At 29.2% G+C, this 18,973-nt stretch overlaps 1 protein-coding gene across 2 annotated transcripts; it reads left to right on the top strand.

Moving 5' to 3' along the window:
* Positions 1-12,193: 12,193 nt before the first annotated feature.
* On the top strand, positions 12,194-18,772 carry LOC123272597 (putative uncharacterized protein DDB_G0291608). 2 transcript variants are annotated; one of them, XM_044739507.1, is made up of 7 exons: positions 12,194-12,289; positions 13,245-13,446; positions 13,544-13,665; positions 14,084-14,176; positions 14,287-14,709; positions 14,856-15,057; positions 18,562-18,772. In XM_044739507.1, the coding sequence occupies exons 3-7, from the start codon at positions 13,582-13,584 to the stop codon at positions 18,699-18,701; spliced, it is 942 nt and encodes a 313-aa protein (XP_044595442.1). In that variant the 5' UTR covers positions 12,194-12,289; positions 13,245-13,446; positions 13,544-13,581; the 3' UTR covers positions 18,702-18,772. The 2 variants fall into 2 exon arrangements, with proteins under 2 accessions (XP_044595442.1, XP_044595443.1); XM_044739508.1 differs by lacking the exon at positions 18,562-18,772 and adding an exon at positions 15,120-15,207.
* The last annotated feature ends 201 nt before the right edge of the window (positions 18,773-18,973 follow it).

The following is an 18,973-nucleotide window of genomic DNA, read 5'->3' as shown; positions in this document are numbered from 1 at the left end:
ACAGCAGTAAACAACAAAATGGCAGTACCTTAATACCTCGTGGGATTATCCCTGCTAACAGCACAACGCAGCCTTGAAATTCTTCGGCAATATATCCCGCCAAGCGACGACAACAATTAATTAAACAAAAAGATTTTGCTTCAATAAAGCATTCAATTAAATGTTTTTTGAAGGACTTTTATAATAATTTGTAGAAAATAGGAAGGATGGCTATTCTAGTAATAATATAACACTTTGATTATATATACGTCTATATGTAGTTGCAGCTTTATTATGTCTTGTACACAGAACTTCCTGAATGGCCATGTGATCAGTACAGAGCTATAGTCAAGAGTGAGGCATATGTCACAATGTGTGAGACTACCCTAGAGGAGCTAGTAATTGCTTTTTGAGCAACGTCTAATAGGCCCAGAGATTTGCCTCATGTATGAACAAAAGTAAACTATTTCTGACATTTTTTATTTCAATAAATCCGGAAGAGCTATTTCAGAGGGAGACGTGGCCACCCACCTAGTCATAGACTACTCAGCTAATGTCCTGGGTCTCTCACCACATCGATCGCCCTCGGCTTCCAGGTCGAATTGCAACACAGAGACCTCAGTGTCCAGTCAGTCAGGCGCAGCGTCGTCCGTCAACGTACATGACTTCCTATCACCTCGGCTTGAGGACGTTTCTTCAAAAAGTACTCCGGTGTGTCGGGGCCACCGGTTGACTTCACCCGCACGTCGTATTTTAAGCAATTTTTCCAATGGTTGACAACAGGCCAATTTATCGTGGGAATTTCAATTGGCTAACACCTGAACTAACAATTTCCAACTTTTAAAATAAAATTCGTGAGGCAAATTTATCTCGTGAGTAATGAACAACGAGGATTGTCACGAAAAAATTTCCAAAAATTAACCCCAGAAGATGCGTCACCGTGCACGACAACCACGGAAAACGTGGAAGCCCAAAAGAAATCACTATCACATGTCCTGCGCACTCACACCTCGTGCTTTCTCTCCCCTGTCTCCTCGACACGGTCCCGTCGTTGGCGTTGAACTCCAGAGATGGCGCCATCATCAATTTTCCAATATCGACGTTTCGAATGACCCTATATTGGCTGGAGCATTGGCACGCTCGACAGCCCGCTTTCCAACTTCACGCCTGCTCCGCTTTTGCTCACTCCAAGTTCCGATCCGTCCGTCTTGTTCTCTCTGCACAGCCTCTCGCTTCGTCGATGATGATCTTGGCGAAGATTTATCCACGTCGATTGATCCTCGTTGTCTTCCTTTTTTGCACGAGTTCGTGGCCAGACGTCGTTTTGTACACCATTAGAATCATACAATAACTTAAATCTAACTAAAGCTAACTTAAGTACTGAATTAGAATTATTTAATATCGCAATAAATTGTGGTTTCACGCGCGATCGAGTTTCATTCGAGATTTTCTCACACGAGGGCGACTCGGATTCGCGGCGAATCCAACCAATGGACAGAAAAATAAACCAAAAAACCTCCATTTTGGTTCATTGCCAAGTCAAATTAATTAAAAAATTAAAGTAAGTAGATTATTAACGAGGTGGCGCTTCTTAAAAGCGGCCTGTTTTAACACTTCCCCAGCCATAGGCCAGGAGCCCGTGATTTTAGATCTAGGTACGTTTGGATCAGCACAACTACTTCCAGAACCAACTTAGGGAAACCTAAACTACCCATTACCATTTGAAATTTCCAATTTAAGTTGTCTAATACTTTTTACATTTTTTTAATTAAAGTTTACGTAGCTGTTAATTTAACATTAAATAAAAATTCTTTTTATGTGTTAGGATTTCTAAAAGCATCTCCAAGTATTTGATTAAGTTTAATAACTACTTATATTTTTAGAAATTGATTCTACTGATTAATTATAATGCAAGATTGCCAAGATTAAATGTAATTTCCTACACGTAATAAAAAGCTTTAAGCTCATTCAAATGATAGATTAAGTTTAAAAAACTACTTATATGTTTGAGAAATACTAATAATTTTAGACCAGAAGAGTATAATGTTATTTATATAATTTAAAGGAGATCGCATTATGGTATTCAATAGAAATCTTTGTTCTCTAACTCCATTGTTTATCAATCCTCTTTTTAATTGTTTTACAAGTAAATTATGTGTATTTCTTGAAAATAAACTGTCTTTAGAATGTATTACGTTGATCAAGTGGATTATTTTTGAAATGAGATATTTATAAAACCCATACCTATTTATAAAACCCATACCAATAATGCTACGTAAGGATAATAAGTGTTTTTATAATTATCCAAAAAGTAATTAAAAAACTTGGTATAGCATAAAATTTAAGAATAATTCTATATCTAATAATAGCTTCTAAGCTTTAAATGTTAGATTTAGATAAAAAAAATTGTCTACAAAGATTTAATTTTATACTTTTATTTTTTTTATCAAATCTTGTTATGTCGTATTATTTAGTTACATAGCATATTTTGTTTCATTATGAACATTAGTGACAGTTTTCACAAAACTGACGACAATTTTCACAATTATTGGGACAATTGGACAAAAACAAGTTCTGGGAATGTAAATATTTGATCTATTGTTGTGTCTTTTACGCCAAGCTGCTCTCGCTTTACCAGGTGGTACGACGATACGGTCTTGAGTTTGTTGAGTTTGCTGGTTCACCATGTTTCAGGTTGAAAAGACTGCTGATATTTTTGATAGTTATTCTGATCAGAGCTGATTGGAGCATTAACAGATAAATCTATTGGCCTTTCATTACAAGAAATTTCACTCCTTTCTGATAATATATTGTTAAATTTTTCTGTAACTAAATTAAATTATCAGATATAAATAAATAATAACAGTCAAATATTTTTGATTTTATGGACAATTCAATCCTGAATGAAGGATATAATTAAAATTATTTGAAGGATTAAAAAGTATTTAGATTGATTGAAATACTAATCATTTCAAATACTTTTTTTTAATCATTTTCTTTAGTCAGGAATTTTAACAATCAGAAAAATCAAGAAAAAATAACTTACTTGCAATCTTATCAGTCATCTCGTTATTCATATTTATTTATTTATTTAATTAATTACTTTAATTGAAATTGTTTGTTATTATTAAGACTTACAAGACAATAAAATCTCCAAAGTCAATTTACTATGACACGATCTTGAATAATTGTTTATTATTTTTTTATTTTTATATTTATAGAGTACTACTCATAATTCAGCATTTTTAAACTCGATTCTTTATACGATAAACCAAATTTTAAAAACAAATAGGTTGGTAGTCAGTCCCTTGAACCTGCGCAGTTTCACATCTGGGTGGAGCCACAAGAAATAGCCCAATTATTACACTACCATTTTTTCACTTTTAAACTGAAAATTACGTAAAAGTAAATGCTTACAACAGAAGAAGTAAGTAAGCCGTGTATACATGCTTTCCCACCAGATTTTTAGTTTTTCGTAAAGAAATTTTCCACTTGATTGATTTGCACTTTTTGTTATTAACATGAGAGAGAATCCAAAAATAGAGGATTAACCCAGCTAACTAAGTCTGAAAAAATCTGGGGACTTTACCGGCACTGACGATTATAAACTTGAACATAACCTTACTTAGAGTTCAAGCTGTTTTTGTTGTATTTATTGACAGCTACATTCTTCAACATAACAAAAAGTAGTCAATCGGTGAAATATAATATAATAAATTGATAACTTAAAATTATTATAATAAGAATAAAAAAATTTTTTTTTCACTTTTTATTTTTAAATCACTTTATCAACTTAATTAAGATCATTAAGTCTTTCCCTATTATTGCGACTCCTACGATCTGGGTTAATAATATTATTGCCTACGATTATGGTATATTATTATTTCCCAATCCTAGTCAGCCTACTGTAACTTGTGTTTTATATTTCCCTTGCAACCTCGAGCGAACCGTTTATTTTACCGTTTATAAACCGTATCCGTGACCTAACACCGTTTAAGCACCGTTTATAAACCGTTTACTACCGCCGTTTATTTGTTCCATTCGTTTAACGGTTGATAAACGGTTTGATAAACTTCGCCAGATTATACGATTGTTATACCGTATCTAAACTGTAAATTAACAGTGAATAAACGGTGTTGCATACACAGTATTGCATAAAAAACTGTAAATTAACGGTAAATACATGGTGTATAGGACGGTGAGAAAACTGTAAGTTAACAATGAATATACAGTGGCATACACGGTATTAAAACTGTAAATTAACAGTGAATACACGGTATATTTACATGGTAAAAAAACGCCATTGAAAATGTTTTTTTGGAAATATAATTAATAATCAGAATAATGATTTTTAAGATAAAAATCTTTATTTTAAAAAATATTTTTATTGCTAAAATCGCATTTGTCAGTTAACAATTTTTTACCAAGTCAACATAAATATTAAAGAAACTATTTTTTTTTCTTTGAAATCCTCATTTTTATTGCTCTGTATGAATATGACAAAAAAAATTTTTATATCAATTTTTTATTCGTTTTTTAAATAAACGATTTGATATAAAAGAAATGAATTTTCGTACTAAATTTTTCTTATATATACTATAAAAATATCCAAAAATGGTTTTCTATCGTTTTTTAAGCAAATACGAAAAAAAAAACGCAAGATCTAAGCATCAGAATTTTTTTAATTAAATAAAAAATATAAAAAAATGTTTTTGCTTAAAAAACGATAGACCATTTTTTTATATTTTTATAGTATTTGAAAGAAAAATTTAGCGCGATAATTCATTTTTTTATGATTATAACAAATCGTTTATTTAAAAAACGAATAAAAAATTGAAATAATAAAATTTTTTTTGTCACGCAATCAGAAGAGCAATAAGTATGAGGATTTAAATAAAAAAGCACAGATTTTCCTTAATATTTATATTGACTTGCAAAATAGATTGTTAACTAACAATGAATGCGATTTCAAGCAATAAAAAATATTTTTCACGCTGAAACTTGATTTTTTATCTTAAAATCATTATTCTGATTACTAATTATATTTCCAAAAAAAAATTGCCAACCGATCTTATAAATAACGCATTTGTTTATAACAAATTTTTAAAGAATTATGATAAAAGAAATATTTAAATTTATTTTTCACATGGCATTTAGTAATAAAAAATCGAATGAATCGAGATATTAGAAAAAAATTGTCTTCTTAATGTTCTATTTATATTTTTTCTTTGTCAGCATTTTTAATTATTTGTAAAGAAATGAAAAGGAATAATTTTGTTGATCCAGGACCGTATGTATTATTATATTACAGTCGGCGCATGTTTTCTTCAATAAAATAAAAATAACTGTAATTTTTTCTGAGATAGTTTTCATGCAGCAAGAGAAAATTAAAAAAAAAAAAAAAAAAAAAAAAAAATTCAATTTAAAATGAAAAATTTTTTAGATCAATTTGAAAATACTTGAAAAATAAGTTCGGCATTGTATAAATATGCTACCTATACCTATCAATGTAGAAAGTTAATTAATATTAACGTACGAATTATCGATACGTACTGACGCATCTAGTTGTTGTAATTAATAACTTTTTTGATAAAAAAATTGGTATATACCAATTTAATTCACCAATTCTATGTAAGAATTGGAATTGAAAAAAATATAAAAGATAATGAATATTACAATTTGACAACGTCGCAATAGTTAACTTAAAATCATACATAAATTTTTTTAATTATTTAAAAACTTCAAATTCTATAAAGATTATTATAAGCATAAAATAAAACACGTTATCAATCTCGGAGAAATATATATTTTAAAAGCTTAAATTTGTTCTTTACTTTACTTGTTTACTATTTCAATAAATAATTATAATTACAGGCATTTTCATATTAATGATAATAAATGTAATATCAGTATACAGAAGGTACCTGATTTTACTTCTGCTAAATCAAATAAATAGAGCATGTAAAAAAATTCATTTTGAGATTTTTAATACCTAACCGGTTAAAATTAAAAGGAGAGACAAACTTAAGGACAAAAAGATTTAAGACAAAAAATAAAATAAAATTCAAGATAAAAAATGAGACAAACTTCAAGACAAGAAATATGATTAAAATCAAGACAGAAAGTAAGACAAAAATGAAGACAAAAAATATGACAAAATTCAAGACAAAAAATAAGTCTTGATTTTTGTTTTACTTTCTGTTATGATTTTTGTATTACTTTTTTGTCTTGAATTTTGTTTTAATTTTTTACTTAAATTTTGTCTAACTTTTCGACTTAAATCTTTTTGTTACCTGTTTTTAACCTTTTGTTTTTGTCTTTCTTTTTAATTTTAACCGGTTAGGTGTTAAAATTCCCAAAAATGAAATTTTTACATTCTGTATTCATATGATTTAGCAAAAGTTAACTCGGGTAATTTCTGTTTACTGATATTACATTTATTATTATTTACATAAAAATGCCCGCAATTATAATTATTTATTGAAATCGTAAACGAGTAAAGCAAAGACAAATTACTTAAAATTATATTCGAGGTTGATAACTTGTTTTATTGTATGCTTATGAATTTTTAAATAATACGAACTTAGTAAATAAATATAAAATGTATATATGTATGTATGACTTTAAGTTAACTAATGCGACGTTGCCAACTTGTAATATTCTTCTTTTTTTATATTTTTTTAAATTCCAGTTGTCACATATGATTGGTGGATTAAAACCGTGAATAACTCGAAAACTACTTAAAATTTTTAAAAATGACCGAGGAACTTCAGGCTTAGAATCTTTCCCTCTATCTAAATTTTTTCACTAAGAAAGTTATTCCTAATCACCCTGGTATTTTTCCAAAGTTCATTAAAAAGTAAGAGAGGAGTATATTTGTAGCTATTGTAATTATTTATTTAGATAGACATAAAATTTTATAACATACTTTTTTTTAAAACCATAGAATAAATTATAAAAAAAGCGTGAGATTATTGACATATATTAATCAACAAGCGATTTCATTGACCTATATCATTGATTATAAGAAATATATATAAATCAAGTTTACTTGTACACTTTTTGGTGATATTCATGTGTGATTATATTATACAAATACATTAATACCCATGGTACTTAACATTACAAAACTTAAGAATCATTGTTTAGTTAATTTACCTTTTTTAGTCTGTCTCCCAGGTATTTGGCTGTTTTATCACGTATAATTTGTTAGACGCCAAAATTTTAACGACGGGTTTTATTAGCTTCGATTCTTTAATAAAAACTAGATCACTACATAGCATTACTTCATGAATATGTAGTGAAGAAAATACATAATTGACATGCTTTAATCGCTGAATGAGTAGACCACTAACAGTTTCTTCATTTTCAGAGAAACTTATTATCGCAGTTATATTTCCAAAAATATTATAACCATCCAAAAACTGTAGAGTTACAAGAATTTATTCTTTTTCGTGTGTGCATTCATATATTACGCCGTTCAATTTCTACATTTTTTGAAGCAATTGATACTTTGAGGTCTGTATCCAGTATTCGCTAAAGCTGTGCTTTCATCCCTTGTTGGTGAACGAGTCTTATATTTTCCCAAGCCTATCATACGGTTTCTTATATCAATGCGATCATTATCGATAGATATCTTTAATGTTTTAGCAATGAAATTTCTCGTCTCCTGAGAAATGGTTTCATCATACAATGAAGAAATAATAAATTTACTAATAAGAAACCGCGTCGCAACTTGATCAGCCTGAGCATGCGGACTTGTAATAGTTTCCATGATTCGTCTATTCTAAGACTCAAAAACAAAAGCTTCATGCGCCCATATTGGGCCCCAGTTTCGTACAACTGCTACTAGATGCGTCAGTAAGTGAATGTTGTAAGTCATATTTCTCAAACCGAAGTATTTTTGAAAAAGGCGTACGTATTTTTTCAACAACATCTCACTACGATCTAAATTTTCTAGTGATATACTATCACTGTTTAAGTAATGTATGGCTTCCGACAAATATGCTAGATGACGAACGTATTTCGGTGCTAATATATCTTGTAGGCAAACAGGAGCGTAATCCAGCCAATTTCTCCATTCCGATGCTTTCCATTTAGAATAAGTAGATATCGAACGGGGTTTTCGAGAACGGCACGTTGGAGGTCTAATTTTCAATAAACTTTGATCTATTAACTTTAGATGATTTGGACTTCCAACATAATATGAAGTTTTTGTGCTAGTTATAAGTATTTTAGTGTGTAGTTTAACTACACCTGAAAATACAGCGTGCATGGCTTTAACAACTACACCTTTGTTTATGTTAAACAATGGTAATGCCACTAATGCTGAGATATTTTTAACTCCGTGGACTATTTTTCCTTTATCGTAAGCTTTCATCATATCAATACGGAACTCTGCGTCCGTTCGCAATCTTTTGAAGCATTGCGATAAAGGATATATAAATTTTCCACGACTTAAGCTTTTACCCTTAGAATAGCAGTATAAGCATCCAAACTTTCCATTAAATTGCTTCATACAAGTGACTGCTGCTCAAGCTGGAGAATCTACACTGCATGTAGTTACCATGAATCTTGATGTTACTTGAGGTGAATTCGGAGGATTCCAGTTTATACCTTCAGTGAAAAGTGCTCGCATTTCAGTCATAAAAGGTCTGAAAAAGTTATTCATGACGGAGTGTTTTGCACCAACAAAAATTGCTGCAAGGAGCATATGCTTTTTTCGTAGATGCGGAGGGAGCTCGTTTATTTCAGCATATATTGGCCATGCGCTGGAATTCGACGACTTGGAAACTTGGCATCCATCGGTATTAATGGTAAAAGAAAAATTATTCCATGTTTCTAAAAAATTTCCTGGACTACTCAAAGATTTATACTCTTCACCATCGTAAATATCTTCGTATCCATTAGGATCCGTCTTCGTTCTCCAAAATCTATATTTTAAATTTTTTTCTATAGTTGGCAATGTAAGTAAATTCTGAATTTGTGCTGAAAGATTAATGTAAAGAAAATAACTCAAATTTTCTTCTACTTCATCATTAGGTCCACAAGCTCCACAATTGCACTGTTCTGAGAGTTTGTTTGTTTCTAAATTTTTTAGACCTAAATATTCAGAACATTGTAAGCAATAATAGTGCTTTTCCAACAAGTTGCCATTGCGACTAAGACATGCCCAAAGCTTTTCTTTTGTAGTTGGAATTGAATTTTTATGATAAATAGATTTTAGCCACTTTAGGTTTCCGAGTGTAGCCTCATATGTTAATCGATATCGAACAGACATAGCCATTGTCGTGAGTATATGGTCTTCTGCAGTAATATTTAGTTTTGGAATAAGCGGAATTTTTGCAGTTGGCATGTTCTTAAAACTAAGGTATGAGTTATCACGATCATCATCTTCATCTTCATCCTCATCCTCATCATCTTCATCCTCATCCTCATCATCATCATCATCATCATCTTCGTCGTCGTCATCATCTTCATCTTCATCATCTTCATCTTCATCCTCATCCTCATCATCTTCATCCTCATCCTCATCATCATCATCATCATCATCTTCGTCGTCGTCATCATCTTCATCTTCATTGTGAGCAGCGTTGTCATCATCCCAATCATTGTCTGCTTCGAAATTTTCATTGTGAATATTATTTTCTCTCGAACTACAAGCGATATTATCGGTTCTCTCTTCACTTGCTCCACTTTCCTTTTCAAGATTAACACGGTCGACTATATCATCATCATTACTGCTTGAAGAAGTGTCAATATCCATAAGTACTTTGTCTGTTTGATCAGCATTCTGGAATCATCAAAAAGCATATGAGAAAAAATTGACAAAAAAAAATTTGTTAAAAAATATAGAAAAGCTAGGTGTTAAAAAAATTTTTAAATAATAAAAATTATTGATAGTTTTGCATAAGTTAGTAAAAATGATTATTGTTAATATTAATTTAACTGTAATAAAGAACCTGTCAATAATAGGGTCAATGGTATGTCAATAATCAGCTCTTTGAATTTTTCGTGCTGTCAATACATACATTCGACCTGTTGATTTTGAGTTGATATAATAATTATTAAATTTATTGCTATTTAAGTTAATTAATCTAATTATAAAAAAATTGGTTACTTCAAAAAATCCTGGCCAGGCAATAACTAATTAAAAATTCAAAAATCACTTTTTTTCTAGCTTCTACCGATGAGTTTAATGAAAAAATTTTAATGCAACTGTGAACGTGCGATAAAGAGGTCCGATACATATATCTCATGCGCTAGACGAAGACAGAGTTGAAGTTGCATGCAGCTTTAAATGTTTCAAACCTCTAAGTTCAACAAAAAAAATTTATTATATTATTACTTAATATCTATTTAAAACTAATTAACATCTTAACAATTAAATTAATAAAAATTATTCAAAAATTTTTAACAAAAATTAAACTTTGAATAAAACATTAAATGTAAATTTTTGAAAATTAAGAAATCACATCGAGATAATTTAATATCTTCTATTTGTACAAAAATATAATTAGTTCGAGATTTATTATTACTTTAAAAAACGATTTTATACCCGAGTCGAAAAATTTAAACGGAGTAAACTCAAAAAATATTTTTCAGACAAAATAAATTTTTTTAATCATCTACTGAAGTACATTTATAACGGTGTATTATATCAAGAAATTTATTTTATTAGGAAAATGATTAGAAAAATTTTGCAATTTTTTAAGCAATAGCCAAATCTAACGAATTTTCATGATAATCCTCTTATAGATTAGTAATTTTTTTGGTTTAAGGCATAAGACCCTGTTATTGACACTGGCCTAGTAGTTTGATACTTGCAATTTTATTCTAATTGTAAAAATTAAATGTTTTCAAAAAATCAATTTTCTAAAAATTTAAAATTCAAAAATTATGTTTATTAATTTATTACAGCTAACTTGCTTTTTTTTAATTAAAATAAAATTGCAAGTGTCAATAACTAATCCAGTATTAATAACTGGGTCTTTTACCTTATGCTTTCAAACTTCTTAACGGAATTATTTACTTTATTTATAAAAATCTTTCAAACGCTTCGAAAAATTATTCTAACAATGCAGGTATTAAACGATTGGACAAACCGAAAAAAGAAACTTAATCTCCAGACAAATTTAGAAAATAAATTTGTTATTAACAAATAGTGAATAATTGTTTCGAAATTGGAACCTTAATATATTGTTAAAATTTTCGAAGATATAATGAAAAACATTTTTCATCTAGTATCACGAGTTACTCATATGGCTTAAATTATTATAGACCGCTCATAATATTATCACTATTAAAAATAGTTATAATAATAATAATAATAATATTTTTAAAAATATATAACTTCAGTGTTAAGAACATTTTCAGGTAAAGATGGACCTTCTGCACCTGGAAATGCAGTAACGAAAGCTAAAGCTAGTCTTTTATTTCGTCTAAATACTGCTGTCCGTGAAGAACTCAATTTTCTCTCCATTATAAAAAATCTGTGTAAATTAATATACTGTTACTGTAAATAAATTATTAATGATTATCAAATAGTAAGGAGAGTATTTTTAATTTTTTTTTCAAGTATTGAGAATACTAACCTGTACTTTTAATGATTTAATAATGTTCAACACTTCAATGCTGTGTATCAAAAAACACTTATGCTGTCGTGCACTATTTATTGATTTCTATAAAAATTAGCTGTTTTTCAACGAGTTGTTTAAAAGTTAATAATTGTTCATGATATTTATACACTGTTTATTATAGTTAGTGTTTTTTAATACTGATTCAACAAGTAACAAGATAAACAAAACCACATGGGTCTATCTTTGGGAGTAGCGACTATACACTCATATAAATGTACAGTCTCTCCTAGCTACCAATCAAATCTATAATACATGCCACATAGAAATGAATGTATTCCGGTTCAGTTCTCCTCCCCTCTGTGCCCCTCTAAATTTTTTTCAACCGGAAGAATTCAAATTTGAAATTTTTATTATTTGCAATAAGAAACGTCTATTTTTATTGTAAAGTTGAAAATTCAGTTCTCTATAAAAAAATTGTGAATCAATTATTCAAATTATCGTCACCAGAATTCTCTCTTACATGAGCGATAAAAATTTCAAATTAAAAATTTCCCGGGTAAAAGAAAATGGCGGGATGTCGCTGGACGCTGAGACGGGTGAGGTGAGGTCTAATCACACTACGAATGTACTGAGTGTTCGTCCAACGTATCTAGCGTACCTGTTATTTATCAACGTGCTTATAATTAATAATTAAATCATCGAAACTTGCAGTTTTTATTTATATGAAAGTGGTAAGTAACTACTGAATATTTTGTTAATTATAACAGCATGAAACTTTATGAAAGAAAAATGATGGTAATTTGAATTTTGAAATTTTTAACATTAAAAATGTAGGCTAAAAATTATTTTAACCTAACTCTTACGAATGTATAAAGCAAAAAAAAAATTATATTACTTTTTTTGTTTATGTAAAGTAAATAAAAATACTCACAAAAAAATGAGAACAATAAACAGGCATGCAAAAAAAGTATTAACTATTTAAAAAAAAAAATAATATGAATGAACATATTAGTAATAGTTGTAAAAACCGTACGTACAATGTAGTACATTTTTATATCATCAAAGTTAGCAGTCACTTGATAATTTTTTAATTAAAAAAATTTTAATAAAAAAAAAAATTGATAACATTTATGTTAAGAATTTCACGATAAGTTAATATGTAATTTATAAAAATACTTCTCTATCATTAATTATTAATTTTAATCTATCATTAACTATATAAACATATCATTAATTATATAAATTTAATCTTATAATCTTATAATTATATAAATTTTAATCTTCATTTATAAAAGTTAAATTCACAGAAATCTTTCAATAAATTTCAAATAATTATTATATTTATCATAAAATTATCTTCAAAACAATAAACTATTATTAATAATAATTAAAAATACATTAAAAAATTTAGTAATGCATAAATAGTAATGAAAATGAAGTTAGCTGACATTTTAAAATTTATCAAAAAAATTTCAATTATACAATGAAAAAAAAAATATCACATGTTAAAAACTTGAAAAACTATAAGTGCAATTTTTTATAAATGTCTTTTTAGTTGTAATTTAATTTAAAAAAAAATTAAAAATTTTTGGTCGTCTGCTAACTTCAATATCATAAATAGTAAAATAATACACGTTCATAGGTACAACTGAGTCCACTTACGGTTTCTTTTCATTACGTTTTTAGATAGTACAGTCTAATTATGGACAAGTATTGCTTAGTAGCATCTGGTGAAAGGGGGTGGATTGTGGAGACGAGGTATGTTTTCAAAGTAGGAGACAATGGGAATTTATGTCCCATTTCATTGAATGAAGATGAAAATGAGCTTTTTTATGTACGATACGACGGAGCGACGCCTTTAGACGACGTAAAATCATTGCTTCAGATGGTAATAAATTATTATTTATTTATTTATTTATTATTACTCTGCAATATCTATGCGCAACTAATAAAAAATACATTTTGATTTTTCATGAAAAAATTAGATGACCGCTATGAATTAAAAAGTCGTTATAATGGGTCTATGCGAATCAGGACTCTTAAGGTTTCATACAGCCCAGGTGATCACAATATCCCAGCTAGGAAAAAAAATAAAAAAAAGGATGACGTATGTAGCATTATTTTATAATAAATAATAAATTTCAATAGTTTTTATTAAGGAGGTTCGAACGAATCCAATGTAAAAAATAATTTTCCGCTTTTAGCTTTGAAATTAAGAATACGTATAAATAAATACGTCATTTTACTAATCGCAAAATTAAAAAAAAATAAATCGGAAAGACTAAAATTTAACAAAAATTCTAACATTATTTCGACTCATTAGTTACGCTCGAACTTCCTTCAAACTTAGAATTCCCTACAAATTGCAAATATTTGACCTAGGTCAAACTGCAAGCTTGCAGAAAAATTGGTCATCGCAGAGCTACAGGGAAAAAATAAATTTTTCTGTGTTCATTCAAGTCACAACTTTTAACGAAATCATTTATTATTCAGTTGCATATATTATTGAGATGTTTTTGTCTTAGATTACTCAGATGTCCAATACGAAGAAGACAGCAGATTTTTATCTTAACATGTCATCACCAAGAAATCCCCTCAGGTCCTCCGATGATGATGAGGTAAGTTTGAATAATATAAAATACCGATCCTTGATTGATAAAGAAAAATTTTTATTCGAATTATATAATATCAAATAACATTTAATATGTATACAAAAAATTGTTGACAGTTGAACGAGAGTGGCAGCCAAACTTACGATAATAATTTTCAATCGAAATCAAGCAAGCATGTTCGACCTGCGAATCTAATACGTGAACAGACCAGTATGCAGAATTTATCAACGCCACCGCTGAATAGTTATGAAACGCCAGAGGAAGAATCGATAAAATCTCTTCGATCCGGAAGTACGCCCCGACCACAGTCTCTACAAAGGCGAAACCCGAGAAAGCGTACAGCACTTGGACCAATGGCGAGGCTAACAGCACTAGAAGCATCTGTTGCAGCAGCTAATTCAAAATTGTTAAGATTATTAAAAAAAAATAAAGTACGACAACAACAGCAACAACAACAACAACAACAACAGCAGCAACGACAACAGAATATAGTGTATCCAAAACTAACAGAATCGGTAGTTGTAGAAGATAACCAGGAGGTAAGCTTATATCACCAAAAGAATTTATTTTTCAGAAATAAATGACTATTAAAAATTAGTAAAAGAAAAATTTTAATACTTTTCAGAAAACTTATACTTCTTTCAGACAAATAACTTATTCTACTTTGATTATTATTTATTTGTAGTTCATAATCATCGATGAGGTGAAAATGCCAAGTGACAAAGTAGCCATGATGTTATTAGCAGGAACTATGAGAAAACGTGCCGATACGGTCATGCACGCTATTTGGCCAGATAACGTGATGCAGAATATGTATATACAATTGCCGAAAAACAGAAATGAAAACCATGTGGCAACCAGTAGCGCAGACACCCTTAAAGTTAAAAGTATGTATGATCACTGGATCAATTTATAAACTTTCTAATAATAATAATAATCGTATTTTTAGAATGTCGCTTTAATAAAATAGCGATAAAATTCTGTATATAACTGAAGTACAGAAAGGCCGTCGCCAGATAAGCCGGGGTAAAATGCCCCCAAAGCAATCGGGCTAATTTTTTTTTCTAAAATACCTTATACTGTGGACAACATCTCAGCCCAGTTTTACTTACCCATTTGTGTAAGCCGTTCACTATTTGTACGACTGATGGATTTGTAGTTGACATGTTAGGTCCTTTTCCTGCAAATGAAAATGATGCTCAGTTACTGAGACATGTTATTGATTATCCGAATGGTTTACTGTCTCAGTTGATGAAGCCCGGGGACATTTTTATTATGGATCGCGGATTTCGAGACGTCAAGGAATACTTAGAATCCAAACAGTTCACAGTATTAATGCCTGCTCTTAAAGGCAAGCGAAAGCAACTCACTACTCAGGAATCTAATGATTCCCGCTTTGTGACAAAGTTGAGATGGGCAGTTGAATCGGTTCATGGTATGATGAAACAAAAAAATGCTCTTTTAGATAATGATTTTGATAATAAAATGATCCCGAAAATCGGACCATATTATCGCATTGCGTCCTTTCTACATAATCAATTCAGTAAGCGACTGATTTCGGATGTCAATATCACCGATGATATTTTACAAAGAATGATTGACCGAAAAAATACTGAGAATACTTTGGCTGAAGAAGTTGAAACAAAAGGGTGGTTTAGAAAAAAACTTCCGTTTGAAGATATTTCAGAGGCTGATATACTTGATTTTCCAGAACTGACAGAAAACCAATTAAAAATATTATTCTCCGGCACTTACCAATTCTCTCAAGCAATATCTTATTTAGCTGAAGTAATTGATGAAGATAGACATTTGAATTTAAAATTCATCAAAGAAAAATCGAATATCTTAAAAATTCAAGTACAATCACGCCACATGAACAGAAAAATATATAGGTGTTTCATCGAGTATGTGCCAAACAGCATAGGAGTTTCAGGAATAAAACGTTATTTTTGTGAATGCGCAAATGGTCGCAGAACAGTTGGGTGCTGCTCTCATATCGCAGCAATTATTTATCATTTATCATATGGCTGATACCTTTCAAAAATTCCTAGACCTGCAGAAAAATTGAGTCGTTTATTCAATACAGAAAATATTACTTCTGTAATCCATGAAGATAGTGATGATGATAATTAATTGATTGTTTATTTATTATTTTTGTTTAAAAGATTTAATATTGTTAAATATATGTATAAAATAATTATTCAAGAGCAGAGCAATAAATAATGACTCTAGAAAAAATAAAAAGACCATTCGGCAGCCGAAATGGAAGTAGATTTCATCATGAATAGAAAAAAATATAACGAAGATCGTATACAGAACTAGGGCTTTTAACTTATATGCAATCGACAAAAATATATATCGACGGACAAATACTAAAACCAGTGCAATAGCAAATTTCATAATTGGCATAGGGGAATGGGGCATAATTTTGAGACTACACATATGACATGGTACTCACATTAAAGCTTATTTAAAGAGCTTTCGGATGCAATTTACAGAATTGCAATAAGTTATCCCATTCAAAAGTTATTCGAGTTCGAAAGTGAAGAAATATGAATTTTTATGATTTTCAAAATTTTGAAATCCTGGTATTTCTAAATTACTTGACCGATTAAGCTCATCTTCGAACTTGACTTTGGTATTTATCTGTAGAATAACTATGTTGAGTTTGGTAGAGATCCGTTGTAAATTGGCGACGCTATCGTCCTGACAAGCCGCGTTATATCCCATATATATATATATATATATATATATATATATATATATATATATATATATATATATATATATATATATATATATATATATATATATATATATATATAAATACATACATATATAAACTTTTGAACCATATGCATTTTCTGAATTCGCTTGACGAGCTGAGTCGAAATATGGCAAAATTTTTCAAAAGTTCCGTCATGAGGACCAATGCAATAGTTAGATTTCTATGAAATCTACTAAAAATTAAGTACAAACAAGTTGAAAAAATTGATTAAAAAACAAGTTTAATGATCGTTGCAATCATCTAATATTTTTTAAAGTATGAAAAAAATATATTTTGTAAACTGAGACGAAGGGATAATGTATAAAAAAATTACATGACTGTACTTAAGGAATTTAGGGCAAAAAAAAATTTTTTTTTAATATTTAATTTTTTTTAACTATCGTCTAATATTTTGAAAAATCCTAAAAAAATATATGTTGTAGATTAATATTAGAGTAATACGTGAAAAAAAAACTAAGGTGTACCATACGTTTTTGGCATAAAAAAAATTTTTTTTTAAATATAATCGCATTTTTACCTATGACCAACTTACCCGATTATCGAGCGAATTTTTCTAGGAATACTAGTTAGTGATATCTTAAAACCCATAAACACTTTTTTTAATATTGTCAAGTAGATTCGGAGAAAAATGGATTTGAAAAAAAAAAAACTTTTTTTTTTTACTCAAAAACGCGTGATATTTCCGAGTTGAAACTGGGCTGAGATGTTGTCCACAGTATAAGGTATTTCAGAAAAAAAAATTAGCCCGATTGCTTTGGGGGCATTTTACCCCGGCTTATCTGGCGACGGCCTTTATTGTAATTCTATCGTCATATATTATTATATTGATTATATTGTCGTATTGAGCAGAAAAAATACTACCATATGAGAAACATTAAATTTTTCTTGTCTTGAAAAATTAGTTTCTCCTCTTAAATCTCAGAGTACTTAAATAAAATGATTAAAAAATTCTGCATCTTAGAGCTACAATCAATTTAAAATCGCACTACTCATAATGCGAAGCATTCGAAAGTTGTTAGTAATCACCGAATTTTTATTGATCATTTCCAGCATCAATCTTTAGTGTTATTTTTATTGTATAGGTTTAAAGTACCGGTTTTGAACATCTTAGTACCATTTTTTGGACAGTTAAAATTTCATTGATTGTCTTAGAAATGTCAATGTTATTTAATGTTTACGTAGAAGTTTCAAATTTTATCATTTGCATAAATTAAATTAATGATTTTTGTATTTACTATAATTCCAAAATATTATTATTTAAACATAAAATGTCCAAAAAGGACAAACAGAGTTCACAAGGGTAAATTGTCCACGGTACTTCAACCCTAGTCTAATATTACTCGTAAAGTTACAACGATAACAAAAAATATTTATTGATATCGAAACTAAGGAGGTCTTGACATTGAATTTGTCATGTCTATTCATACGAAAAAAGTCCTGATTTATACGCGCCACGTGAACGTAAGAACCTGAAATCCTAATGTGTAAGTGAAGGCCTTACAGTCTCGCGGTAAAAATGAACAGAACTTTTTTTACGTATGAATAGCTTCTTCGGTTAATTTAACTACAAAGAAGTTTTGAAATTATTATTGTGTTTATTTAGATGTCTGCCTGTATCTGCAACGAAAAAGGGAAATCAAATACATTGAGGGGGGCCTAGATGATATAACAATAAACCTAAAGAGCTGGATGAGTGATTTATTTCGGCAGTGTCGGAGTCGTTTAAAAAAAAATCAACTATAAGGATCAGCTTCATTAAGGAATAGATTATTTTAAGTTTAACTTGTTGCAATAATTTTAAAATTATATTAAACAATGACAAAAGTATTAAAAAGTATTATAAAAGTAATGTTTAAATTAGAAAAGGTTTAAAAGTTTAAAAGTAGTTGAATAATTTAAATTTTAATAATAAAAATGTTGAAGATTATTATTACTATAAATATTCTTTTCTTATATCACAAGAAATGATATAAGTAAATTTTTTTAATATATGTTTTACCGCTTTCTTAAATAAA

The sequence above is a fragment of the Cotesia glomerata genome, linkage group LG10, assembly GCF_020080835.1.
Source record: "Cotesia glomerata isolate CgM1 linkage group LG10, MPM_Cglom_v2.3, whole genome shotgun sequence".
NCBI lineage: Eukaryota > Metazoa > Arthropoda > Insecta > Hymenoptera > Braconidae > Cotesia > Cotesia glomerata.
This window is presented reverse-complemented; position numbering and strand designations above follow the sequence as displayed.